The 14,265-nt window shown below is 42.8% G+C and overlaps 1 protein-coding gene across 2 annotated transcripts in view; it reads right to left on the reverse strand.

Annotated features, from left to right (window-relative positions):
- Positions 1–14,265, reverse strand: part of LOC129832066 (Golgi SNAP receptor complex member 1-like) — a 49,158-nt gene that overhangs the window by 28,160 nt on the left and 6,733 nt on the right. For both annotated transcript variants that reach the window (XM_055895810.1, XM_055895811.1), the window contains one exon: positions 10,537–10,611. In XM_055895810.1, coding sequence (XP_055751785.1) covers positions 10,537–10,611 — 75 coding nt within the window. The remainder of the gene's footprint in view (positions 1–10,536; positions 10,612–14,265) is intronic.

Consider the following 14,265-nt stretch of genomic DNA (forward strand, 5'->3'; position numbering starts at 1 on the left):
TGATGGACTCTACTAAAAAGAGGAGGATCCCATTCGATTTTATTTAGACTAGGCCTACTATTTATGAACTTTCCTAATAGTAAGCACATTGCTTCGCTTTAAAAACAGGTGCATAGCCTACCGATCTGGCATGAAAATGTGACTCGTTTCAGGAAACTAGGCGCATGTCACACGTCACTTCTTCACAGGAGCATCATTTGAACATAAATTTAAATGTTTATCTAAATTCATCATCCATAAATACAAATAAAATAGTTAAATTACGAGCCTAGTTGGTTGAGCCACGGAAAAAGGATGGAACCTTCCCGCTTGCCATGATTGGCTGAGATAATGGACGGGCTGGACATGCCGGGAGATGAGCGAGGCGCTGACCTGTTGCACCCTCTACAACCACTGTGATTATTATTATTTGACCCCGATGGTCAGCTATGAACGTTTGAGCATCTTGGCCATGTACTGTTATAATCTCCACCCGGCACAGCCAGAAGAGGACTGGCCACCCCTCAGAGCACGGTTCCTCTAGGTTTCTTCCTAGGTTCCTGCCTTTCTAGGGAGTTTTTCCTAGCCACCGTGCTTCTACATTGGTGTTACGTTCACCAGTTTCTGTGTTGTTGTGGGTTTGTATGTGTGTGTATTTCAGGAAATGGCTTCCTGGATTCCTGAGGCAGCTGATTGGTCGGCCCCATCGCTGATTGGAGCTCTGACCCCTCCCTCTCGTCAGGGGATACAGCTTTCTCTTCCTTACAAACTCCTTCTCCAGCTTGATAAAAGCCAGTATTCCTTAGTCAGGGAAGAGAGCTTCTTTTTATGTCCTGTGTTGATTGTTGTGGTCAGTGAAAGTTTTTGATATTTTGTAGCCGCTCCTTCAGAGTTATGTGTATGACAATAGGACTTAGTGTTTTTGGTTATTTAAAATGTTCACTTAAAGAATCGACAAATTATTGTAATAAAACAGGCACGGAGCAGGTCTCGAACCCTCGACCTTCTAGCCCGAGGTCCGGAGCGCTATCGACTGTACTGCAAAAGCATGCTCGAACGGCAGTGTCGATTTGCGCGCTTATAAACCGAGGGTCGTTACACTACTCCCTCCTATCAAAGAGCGCGTCCTCGCGCTAGCTTGCGACTCTACGTCTTACAGGAACGCGCTCACCGGCCAAGCACACGCACTGTCGTGGATGCAAGGTCCGATCACTTGACACCAGGGTAATGAAACAGCAGGGAGCAGGTCTCGAACCCTCGACCTTCTAGCCTGAAGTCCGGCGCGCTATTGACTGTGCCGCAAAAGCATGCTCGAACGGCAGTGTCGATTTCCGCGCTTATAAACCCAGGGTTGTTACATTATTCTGTTTCATGTGTTCCCAGTGGGGGGAAGGGGAATGCACCTTGGGAGTGTTTAGGCAAGAGGGCTGCGGGCATACATAACCCGTAGTATTTAATCTGTCTACGCACACTAGGTAAAACCTGGGCGGACCACCCCGTATTTTGGTTAGCACGCCAGGTGGTGCTTAAGGTTAGGTAAAGAGTGGGAAGGCAGGTAAGGTAGGAGGGGATTCCTTAACTTTGACTATCTTTGCTTTGGTTCCGTCCAGCCCCTTCTCCCCACATTACCGTGTTAAGGAATAATAAATTCCCTGTAAACGGTATTTCTCTGCCTCTGCCGTCCTTCCCCGCATCTACGATCACATACTTTTTTTCACTCCACAGGGAGTTGATGTAGCGGGGTGTTGCGTTCCCCCCTCCAAGAGGCGTACGTAACAATCTGCATAGCTTGCTGTTTGGGGTTTTAGGCTGGGTTTCTGTATAGCACTGTGACCGGTTGATGTAAAAAAAGGCTTTATAAATACACTTGATTGATTTGGATTGGTCTGCCATGTAGCATGCGTTTGTCTATAACGTGAGCTGTTCAGTATGTGTTGACAGTCCTTTCTACCGTGCCATTTTTGAAAGATATAACGTTAGCCATCGAGAACTACAAAAGTTTTGCTGCTTTTTTCAACACTGACACCCTGAACTTACTTAGCATGCGCTATCAACAGATCAGTTGGAAAGTGATGGGCTACTTTCTGCACACGCCACAGTCAGTATGAACCGGATTGACTTGACAACGCTGGCCAAACAAGACGTAGCTACAAACAAAACGGTGTTAAATGGTTCCAGTCTGTCGTAAAGCGTTCATCCATGTATGTAAGAGTCTAGCTACAGTGAGATAAGTTCATATTTTTCATTAGGTTATTTTTATTGCTAGTTAAAGCATACTATTAGTTAGCAAGCAAACGTTAGCTAATGTTACATGTATGATCTGTGTAGTAATATTATATGAATCAGAACTATTTACACTGCTAGTTATAGCCTAATATTAGCTAGCTTACATTAAATCTAGTTTGTTAGCTTAAGCTACCTGCAGATTCCTACTACAGCGATGACAATGTTTGTATTGGTAGTAGTATGAGTTGGGATTATGCCGGGTCATTGTCAAAAAAAGAAAGAAAAAAAGACTCCACTTCGGCAGGATATTTACATGACCTATTAAATTAGCCAGGTGTGTCTGCGGGTGATTACAGCCATCTATTGTGTGCACATGTCTCGACAACAGTGACCCATCCTCTTAGCTATATGTGGCTGGGGGGGTGGTTATAGCATTTCTTTCACATGACCCATCAATTTGGACAAGTGTGTCGGGTAAGCATCTAATAATGATAATAGTTTCTGGACACTTTTTTTTGGTACAACTTCACTGTACCGTTTACACTTTCTGTATCCTGTGCATGAGAAAATATCCTGTGTTTTATTAAGCTACGTTCAATTGTATTGTTCATACTATAAAATAAAGAATTAAGCAAATATTGTCTGCTAAATAAACTAGTGAAGCCCACAGCCATGTGGCATATTTCTTCATATGTTTTTTTAGACTAAATCCAACAAATAATGGATTTATTGTGATGGTGTAGGCTATATTACATTGATTTATTTGCCTTTTTAAAATGTAAATGTTTGTTCCAAAAGGTCTGCATCAGAGGCTTGTGTGGAAGCCAGGAGATGCTAAACGTGTTTATGCCTATTAACGCTCAATTACCGCGAGTATGGCAGTTATTTTCTTGACAATCACTGGCAGACAAAATGAATGACACAACCCTAAAGAGGACTAGTAGTCCAGAGAAACATCTAAGCCATATGTCTGTTTAGCCCTGAGTTGATACTGCAGACATTCATTCACCAGTGAGAAAGAGAGAATCAATTATAGAAAAATAACAAGAGCAGAGAATCTCTCACTGCTAGTCTCTGAAACAGAGTGCTGAGTCACTGGCCTGCAGGCCTCCAGCCACCTTTGTTTCTTCTGTCCATGAGAGACTACAGATTGACAGACACTGATTTAGTGTGGAAATTATATTTTCCAGCCCTGAAAAGGTATTTCCCAATAGAAAAGAGAGGACTGGATCCCTTGCCTCCTTCCTGTCTCAAACAGCACATAAATAATAGGAACATGTTCTGCCTTTAAGCAGTACAGGATTCTGCTGGAGGCAAGACTGAAATGGCCAGGGATGGATGATTACCAGGCTGGAAACAGAATGAGAGAACAGCAGAGAAAGAGAAAAGGAGTGGCGTGAGAGTGACAAAGGGAAAAATCTGTCAGGGAGCTGCAATCAGCAGAGCCACAATCAAAATCAGTTTGTCATTCTGGACTGACTGGTCCTGCAGCCCGCTTCTCACTTCCCCTCATTTAAAATCATGACCAGACCTCTCTTTACAGATAGTGAGCGAAAGGAAGAGGCTATGTAATGGAAAGAGCGCATGAGTGGGAGACAGTACAAGGGTGCGTGTCTGCGTCTGTGTGCATGCGAGAGATTAAGACATGGGCCTAAACACTACGGCACAACACACTTCAAGGCCCCGGCCATAGCTGATAAGACAAGTGTTCTCTTTGGGGAAAACAAACAGACTCTCCCACTCTCCTCTGAGAGACGGGGAACTAGGGAGTAACGTAGTGGAGGACAAAACACTCACAGGAGTTCCCCTAGCCATTTTGGTACACAGTGAAAAGGTTACTCTCCAACTTCACAGAGCCAGTCACTTTCCACCCAAATCTGATTACAAAATGGATAGGTTTTAATAGATATTACATGTACTGTACTCTGATTTTAACACAAGTTATAGCATATACACAACTTAGGTATAGGCCTATAGTGTTTTCAGATCCCCTTTCAGTCAATGAGTATCCACATCCAAAACTAGCCTTCACCATTCACAAATACTATGGCTTCAGATGGGACAGTGGAGAATTATGTTTATAATATCTCACAGTGACACCATACTAGGGCTGTGGCGATCATGAAATTGTCAGCCGGTGATTGTCAAGCAAATAACTGTTGACCTGACAGTAATTGACTGTTAATGAACATGAACACATTTAGCATCTCCTGTCTTCCACACATAGCCTACAAGCCACTGAAGCAGACTTTTGGAACACCTACATTTTAAAAAGTCTAATAACGCCATGTAATATAGCCTACAACTTCACAACAAATCCATTATTTATTTTAGACAGGTCTAAAGAAGCATGATATGAAGAAAATGTAGTCTATTTCAGAAGAACAGAACAGCATAATCTGAGTTGTTCTTATGCCGATGACAACAGTGGTAGGCCTGATCACCGACAACGACGAGACAGCCTATAGGGAGGAGGTCAGATCTGGCCGACAACCTCCTCTCCCTCAACGTGATGAAGACAAAAGGAGATGATTGTGGACTACAGGAAAAAGACCGAGCACGTCCCCATTCACGTCGACGGGGCTGCAGTGGAGCAGCTTGAGAGCTTCAAGTTCCTTGGTGTCCACATCACCAACAAACTAACATGTTCCAAGCACACCAAGACAAGTCGTGAAGAGGGCATGACAAAACCTATTCCCCCTCATGAGACTGAAAAGATTTGACATTGGTCCTCAAAAGGTTATACAGCTGCACCATCGAGAGCATCCTGACTGGTTGCATCACTGCCTGGTATGTCAAAAAAGGTAAATAGAAAACACTTCAACTATAGTTGCAAACAAAATAAATGTAGGCCTAAAATATAGATTTGTAGGGGCTTGCCTGTTTTGCAAGTTATTTTGGCATTAATGGTAGCCTAGTGGTTAGAGCGTTGGACTAGTAACCGAAAGGTTGCAAGTTCAAATCCTCGAGCTGACAAGGTACAAATCTGTCGTTCTCTGCCCCTGAACAGGCAGTTAACCCACGGTTCCTAGGCCGTCATTGAAAATAAGAATTTGTTCTCAACTGACTTGCCCAGTTATATAAAGGTTAAAAAAAACATATCAATTTGCATTTGTTAACATGGGTCAAGTGTTAGCGCCAACTCACGAAACCCCCGTTTCTCGACCGTGTACATTGGGGCCATGTCTTTGCAGATGTAAGTTGTAACAGCAGCTGTTATCTCCTTCCATCTTCGTGATTCTTTGCCATATGGTGTGCTGCGGGCAACGTTTGACTCGGAGGTTTGTTTTGAGCACTCGACTGTACTTTTTTGGGTCTCACATGATTCTTGCGTAGGTGGTAAAAGAGGTTAGTGGTGTTTGAGCCTGTTGTCTGGACCGGCCTGCGGCATATTTTGCAGAGGACGGTTTTCTGGTCCTTGTCAGACTTTTCATACCCAAACCACGTCCATGCGACCGAAGTAGCACCTCTTTTAGGTACGACCTCCGTGTCTCTGTGCTCTGCGTCACATTCACTCTCCATGTTTGTTTGTGTTGCAAATTTTGGAAGAACGCAAAGCATCGTCCAATTGACTGAATATATTGCCGTAGAGAGCGATTTGCGACACAACGAAATAAACGATAAAGCAAAATATGAAACGATAGACGTTTTTCTATCGTCACACGATATATCACCCAGCCCTACTAGAGGGTAGTGCGAACGGCCCAGTACGTCACTGGGTCCAAGATTCCTGCCATCCAGGACCACTATACCAGGCCGTGTCAGAGGAAGGCCCTAAAAATTGTCAAAGACTCCAGTCACCCTAGTCATAGATTGTTCTCTCTGCTACCGCATGGAAAGCAGTACCAGAGTGCAAAGTCTAGGTCCAAGAGGCTTCTAAACATCTTCTACCCCCAAGCAATAAGACTCCTGAACATCTAATCAAATGGCTACCCAGACTATTTGCATTGCCCCCTCCCCCCCCGCCCCACACCACTGCTACTCTGTTGTCATAATCTATGCATAGTCATTTCCAATAACTACATACAGGGAGGTACCGGTTAGTTTAGTATTTTTGGGGAAACTGCATTGTTGGTTGGGGGCTCGTAGGTAAGCATTTCACTGTAAGGTCTACAATTGTTGTGTTCGGCGCATGTGACTAATAACATTTGATGTCAGGTCCTGATCTGGCTATGCCAATTGGCTGTGGCCTACACTGTTTCATTTAAGCCAATTGGCTGTGGGCTACACGGGTTCATTTAACAGACAATATTTGCTTAGAATTCCATGGCATTATTTTATAGTATGAAGAATACAAAACTAAATAAAATAAAGGATATTTCACCCAAACAAGTTGAGGCTTATTTTGTGGTAAGCGGTTAACAAAGACATAGGTTTTCCATAGGTACTCCTATATGCTTAATTTAGAGTTAATAATGAAAACGTAGTTGTTCAACAAACATTGGGCTATATGTTTTGATTTTTAATACATTGTAAGGCTGCATGATGCAACTAATGTTGATTTGTAAAAAAGTAGCATGAAAAGCAAAGGCTCTGCTTTGTTTTTTCTGAAGGCTGTACACACTTCATCAGTCTCTCATTCACAATTTGAAAATCACTTGATAATGCCTCAAACTTCAAGGCGGCATCCCTTTAGTGTGACCCTAATGCGCCCTAAAAAAGATCCATGCCTTTTGCGGCCATTATGCCTTTCTCCCTGAGTGCTCCACGCTCCAAATCACCTCTCACTCACACGGCTATCCATCATGTGATCGGGTCTTTCTAACAGGCTACAAGTGAAGACCGACACATCGGACAGAACTACGTGCGTCTTTATCCAAGTCTGAGGTGCATATTGAAGATATTGAAAGAACTGTCCACATTTACTGTCAGCCAACAAGATGCATAGGCCTAACGAACAGCAAAAGCAGTAGCCTATGTCAATTTACTATCCCCCATAGTACAAAAGTTGACCTATTCTGTGCAATAAATAAATATTCAAAACAGTCTGGGACAGTTGTGGGATGCGATAGATCCCAAATTATTACCACCACTAGCATCAAAAAAACTTTTAGCTTAAAATGTTGATAAACTATTAGGCTATTTCTTCACATAAGCGCAGAAATGCGCACACGGCAGTAGGCGCGAATGTTCCAATAGCGGAAAACACCATTATCAAAGGTCACCGTTTGGTAGGCTACTAATGACCATCAGCAGCATCAGAGCTTGGAGAAGCCTAATTATTGTGATTAAACGGTCACGTGGAAATTGACTGCCTTCATGACCGCCGGTGTGGCGGTAATACGGTTACCACAACAGCCCTACACCAGACTGCACCAAGCAGGGGTCCCAGGAAGTCTTATGTTCTGTGTGGTTTCATATGGTGCCCATTCATTTAGTCTGTTCCTCAATGAAACATTGTGTGTCCTACAGGTCAACCAGTGAATACAGAAATTGGAGTTAGTAATAAATAAAGAAATACAACTCCTGCAGGGACAGTGCCTCTGCATTTCTGGCCTGGGCATTCGGTATATATCCTGACAGCCTATCATTTTCATCTGCCAAGGTAAGGTTTACCTCCTGTAGAGTAATGTACTTAGGGCAAGGAGTTTTTCCTGACCATGGGAAACTGGGCCCGCACGCACTGCACCCAAGCTCAAACATGTCCACTGCTCTACAGAGCAGAGCTGAAAACCTTGATAGGGGCCGAAGGAAGAAATACTTCCCATTTGTTTGTGTCTAAACCTCTTTAGGCCATTACCACAGCAGCCAGTAACATATTTCATCTCTTCTTTCCTCCATCCCTCTTTCCTGCCCTCTCTTTAATACAATAGCTCTAAGGTAATAGAATCACGCCCACTAAGCTACAGCTCTCTCCTCATTCTTCATTGGTGCAGTAAGGGAAAGTCCTCCCTGTTATCTCCTGTGGTTAACATGGTATTATCCCTAAATCACATCATCATAATATCATGTGCTGCTCCCAGCTTGTTGTGTGGTGAGGCTGTGTACCAGTACCGCGACTGCAAATATTAACACATTTTCCTAGATTGTATTGAATGTTTGATTATATGTCTGAGCTGGCACAGAGCTCAAATACTACTAATGACATAGATGGCCTTCGCTCTTAGACAGGCTCTGGGGACTGGTCTAGGATCAGGTTTCGAAACAAACCAAGGTTCTCTATCAAAGCATCGTGAGACAGAACTTTACCCAGATGAGCGCCACGTGCCATCTTTTCTCAATGTAATGAGGGCAACAATAATATGCGCACTATGCAGCTGTGACATTAACAATGGATATTAGAAATTATAAACTCGGTGGTCTGAGCCCTGAATGCCGATTGGCTCAAAGCCGTGGTATATCAGAGCGTATACCACAGATATGACAACAAAAAACACACTTGTTACTGTTCTAATTACATTGGTAACCAGCTTATATAGCAATAAGGCACCTCAGGGGTTTGTGGATAATGGCAAATATACCACGGCTAAGGGCTGTATCCAGGCACTCTGCGTTGCGTCCTGCAAAAGAACAGCCCTTTGCCATGGTATAATGGCCATATACCACACCACCTCGGGCCTTATTGCTTAATTATATTGCGCATCTGCAGCATTTCAAATAAGTGCTATTTCAAGTGCTGCAGTTCTGCCTTATAAATGTTAACCTGACACTCAAGACAGATTCAGCAGCTGTCCCCATGCCCTTCTTATTGTCATGTAGTTAAATCACATTAATGTACACTACAACAGGATAATGTGTTTGTAGAGGTTTTGTTTGATTTCTTTACTTTATTTAATGTTCTGCACTGGCAGTTCTGTTCATGGGCCATCTCTTTCATTCACAGAGAGGGAAACTGGCTGCTTCACAAACAAAACCTGCATCAGCAGCACCCGATTAAATAATACCCAGTCAAACAGGTCTTCCACCAACACAGCGTTTTGTAAGGATTCCTTTGGTACTAAAGTAAACAGCACACAGGGTGTAATGCTGGTGATAACAATGCTGAGAAGTGGACCCTGCCGTCCGAGGCAACTGCTGAGACAGTCACACACACACAAACCATGGGTCCCCTTACACTACCGTTACTATCAAATTACACAGAAAAATACAGTACTTGAATGAGCACATTCAGTGCAGTAACTGAAAAATACCATTCAGCAATTGTGACAGAATAGTCAGACAGGTTCTTTAATGAATGGAGGTTTGTGTGTATCTAGAGAAACTGCTATTTGGGGACAATCCTTCAGTTTAACCAGGACACACCGGGGTTAGTAGAAGAGAGCAGACCAATCATTATAGTTCTCCGTTATGCCTAAATTGTCCCCTCAGTCAGATTAAGGTTTGCAAGACCTCCCTCCTGACACTGTCCATGACACAGGGAACTCTGTAGTTAGTGTGTGTGTGTGTGTGTGTCCCACGCTGATAGCAAATTGACTACACAGAGGTAAACAAAGAATTAACCCTTGAATCCAAGTGCTCCATGTCAGGCCATTAAAGTTGAGATAGAACTATCATTTTATCATATTGCTGTGTTGCACTGTGTGGTGCTTATGGTCTGACCTTCTACAGTATGTCCACACTGACTGGGAGTAACCTTCCTGAACTCAAATGTATAGTGGTACTATAAAGACATGACCGTGTGTGTTTGGTCGGGTTTGAGGGATTTGACCTTCAGGAGTTATTGCCTTGCTATATTTATGGGAGAATAATACACAGCATAAATTATTTTATTCATTAATTAGTCTGAATTAATTCACTTGCATGCAAAAGCCAATTAGGCCTAAATGTCCCTTTACCTTAAATCTCTTTTTTCCTCTTACATTTCCTTAAAACAGATCGTTAAATTAAGCAGCCAAGTTGCTGTCTACTAAAAAATTTTAAGATCACACTCACTGATTTATACACCAAAACAACATTACCCGAGCTCTACCTTTAAAATGAAAAACCCAAACAGCTTCCCATCTGTCCTTTTGGGATCAGAACTGCTTAAGCAGTGGTTAGCAAGCAAACAGCAAGAGCAGGGAGATCATTTCAGAGTTATTCAAAATGGCTGACTTCACCCATCAACATGAGTTATCCCAGCACTGTGCTGCTCTGCAGACTGCTATTGGCTTCTGGGAAGTAGCAGCTCCTGAGAACTGATACAGTTCTGAGAACTGCTCTGGGAACAGCAGACACACTGAATTTGTTTATAAGAACTTCAGAAAAAGCTTGAGAGAATAATTGTGAGATGATAGTATGGGTACTTGGAGAATACTGCAAGATGATATTGCGAGGTAATCTGGTAATTTAGGGGCACAAAAAGTCAGGAGCAGTGTGTGTGTGTGCGTGTGTGTTCGTTCAGGATCTTACTTTCTCAGGTGTTCATGCTCCTTCAGAAACAGTTCTGTTCTTCTGTTGTTCACTCCTGAGCCACTCTTGTATGTCCTGTTGGACAGAAAGAGAGAATGGGTTTAATTCATATAATACTGTGCATATAAATTAGTCAGACACACAAACAACTCAAGAGGACATCACTGCTATGACCATCTGAAATATTTACTGACAAATTGATCCTGATTAAAGTATTACCAAATTCAGCCACGATTGTACTAAACACTTCATCTATGGATTCATCCTTGTGACCATTTGAAACAAGGTTTGTCTGAATCAAGGTTAGTCTATGCAGCTACAGTCCAAGCAAACAGGCACAGTGTGGTAAAAAGGACTACTTCATGTATAACAGGAGTACAGCAATGCTGAGGAGGTGGTTTAAAGAGCCAGCCTGGCCTGAATGGAAAACACTGAGGGTTTCTCCGGTTGTCAACATCACCATGTAAGCTAATGGGCAGGGTCATTGAGCTCGCCCTCTCCCCCTACCACCACTGCTGCTGGGGGGAGAGCAAAAGCGAGTCATTAGAGCGAAATAACAGCATGGGAGAAGTACAATGGAAATAGATATGAAAAGATAGTAATGGAATGGTCCACATCTCAGAGGGATTGGCTCGTCATTGCTACAGTAACAACCTTAGAGGTTCTGCTGGTCATTACGCTAACACTTGCTAGCATTGGCTTGCGAAACTACCTGTAACTTCCTCCATACTGGACACCAATGCTTAAAAATGAGAACCAAAAGTACAACTGACTCTTTGGAATTAGATTCCATTGCCAAAACCTTGAAGTATCTCTTTAAGATGGCTGGAGCCATGTGTGTGCGTGGTATTGTTAACAGACAGAGAGTCATCATCTCCTGACCACTTAAGCAGCCACACACACCCAGTCAGGTCTGCTAATGCAGATGGGTCTACTGCCACCTAGTGGGTAACAGGGGAATGTGCGCTGTATATCCATTTACGCTTGTATAACAAAGGTTTATAGTTACACAAGACAGACACCACTCAGCCCCACATGTCAGGTTTTCTAGAACCATTTCAATAATAGTTAATTAAGTTTGAGCTGAATGGTAAAACATCACAAAATATGGAAAGACGCTATCAAAATCCCATCAGTTTTACAGGATTGGCTTTCACAAACCACACACTGTTATAAACTGGATGGTTCGAGCCCTGAATGTTGATTGGCTGATAGCTGTGGAATAGCAGACAGAATACCATGGGTAAGACAACATTTTTTTAGTGCTCTAATTACATTGGTAACCAGTTTATAATAGCAATAAGACACTTTGGGGGTTTGTGGTTTATGGACAATATACCATGACTAAGGGCTGTATCCAGGCCCTCTGCGTTGCGCATAAGAACAGCCCTTAGCAGTGGTATATTGGCCATATACCACACCCCCTCGGGCCTTATTGCTTAAAAATAAACACGGAATGGTGATTGGCTGAGTGCCCTATACCACGGGGTTGACAAAAAATACATTTTTACTGTTCTAATTATGTTGGTAACCAGTTTACGCTAGCAATAAGGCACCTCAGGGTTGTGGTATTTGGCAATATACTACAGCTAATGCATTGTCATCACATAGCGTCATGCCTAAGAACAGCCCTTAGCCGTGATATACTGGAAATATACCACACCTCCTTATGCCTTTTTGCTTAAGTCTATACTGTTCAGTAGCCTATACAACAGCAGACTGTTGTTTAGGCCACTCACAGAGTGGATATGAGCACCCAGCAACCCGTGCCGAAAGCTCCTCAGCACTACTCTCAGTTCCCACTGCAGTGGCTGCTATAGGAAGTGGCTGCTGGACTAGCTATAGGCTGTAAGCCCATAAGCACTTTAGTGATGCTCTCCTTCCTCTCCACTGACCTGGGGAAAGGAGGCAGCCATTGTTTCAATTCTTGATCCAGGAGGGGATGAATGCATAGAATTAGGAATTAGAATAACAAATGTAATTTAAATAGATCAAATGTCTCTGCTGTAACCAAGAAGCTTGATCTTGACATCTAGCCACTTTGCTAGCAAGTTAGCAAACCAAATGCATAGCTGGAGCCCTGAGCTGGATATAATTTTTAAAATTTGACACAGCTTAGATTTCTTATTAGTTATAATTAACTTCTAGTTATACGCAGCACCATTTGTTTTTTTTTACAGTATTGAAAATCCTACTGTTTGTATATCAAAATATACCATATACCGGGGTATCGCCCAAGCCTACTAGAGGGGTAACATCCATGGTGGATAAAGTGTTATTATACAATGGGTGGATCTAATCCTGAATGCTGATCGGTTAAAAGTGCATTCCAGACACTTTATTCCACAAGTTACCACCGGCTAAATCTATGACGTTAAAATGCCTATTTACTCTGTTCCATCTGACTGCGCAATCCACTGTCTCATCAGCCCAGGCAGGGAAGTTATAAACTTGATCTCCACTATAAAAAGCATTTAGACATGATCTCACATTTCTTTAAGACTAACATTTAGTTTAATAGTGGAGATTTGTATAAACCTTGCTGTCTGTCTCGCTGACATTTGCAACATAGAATTTGAAACAATCTCCAACTGTTCCATAGTAATGAATGTGTCCGAAGTCGGGACGAGACAGACAAGTAGCATTTCTCAGCCTGCTAGTCAAAATCATGAATTAGCTGGCATAATTTTTATGGATATATACAAAGAAATGTCAATTGAAAAAAAAAAGGTTACAAAACGAAGTGCAACTAGTTTGCAGTGTTCCCAGCTTAAGTTTGAAGTTATTGTGTTAGCTGTGTTGTTGGCTAGCTCTTCTGAACAACAGTGTCCTAACGAGAGAGCACATTTTCTATGCCAGGCGAAATCATGGCTCATTAGCTCATTGTTATGGATGAATCCAAATAAATGTCACTAGAAAACAGCTTAAACAAATGCACCTACTGTTATTGTGTCTGCACTGTCTGACGTGACTAAGTTAGCCATAGTTGCCTAGCTAGCATTGTACAATAAATGGGTAGAAAGAACAAGAGAACACAACAGTTATTTAACTAGAAGAGATGCTGAATTCTTCTTTATAGTAAGGTCAGCAAAGGCAGCAGAGTGAAGACAAAATTGCTATAAGTTTATTTCATAAAGATTGTATAGTATCATGTATAGCTGTATCAGAGAAACTGAACTTGTGGACCTTGACAAAATGGACAACTTAAAGAATAGTGGTGAAGCATCCCAGTGGTGCCCTAACAGACTACCACCTCCCTCTGTGTCTCTCCATATCTGTCCCTCTTCCTTCCCTCACTGTCTCAATTTCCCCATCTCTCAGGATTTCCTGGAAATGGAAGCTCCGAGTCTCCATATCTGCATGACTGCCTGCGTCTCTTCTCCAGTGGTGCTGTGTGGGACCATGACTGCAGCTAGAACCACGAGCTGTCAGCCCAGCCTAATGTCATCCCTCCAGTCTAGTGCGCATGGCTCACTGCAGCGCTCTAGCCTCCAGGGATCCATCCACATCACCGCCCTCCCAGGAGGAGTTCCACTATGATGCCAACTAAATGCCTGATAGTGTACAATACAATAGGGGTTCTTGTTAGCCTAGTGTTGTTGTAGTGATTATTAGCACTGCTGTTAGCGTCAGTAGCTTGGCTATTAGTGTGTGTTAGTTCAGCATTAGCACGCCACAAGACTCAAGCACGTGGGCTGTGAAAGCATTACAACACCAGTCTAAATCCTT

Source organism: Salvelinus fontinalis, chromosome 33 (assembly GCF_029448725.1).
Source record: "Salvelinus fontinalis isolate EN_2023a chromosome 33, ASM2944872v1, whole genome shotgun sequence".
In the NCBI taxonomy this organism is placed as follows: domain Eukaryota; kingdom Metazoa; phylum Chordata; class Actinopteri; order Salmoniformes; family Salmonidae; genus Salvelinus; species Salvelinus fontinalis.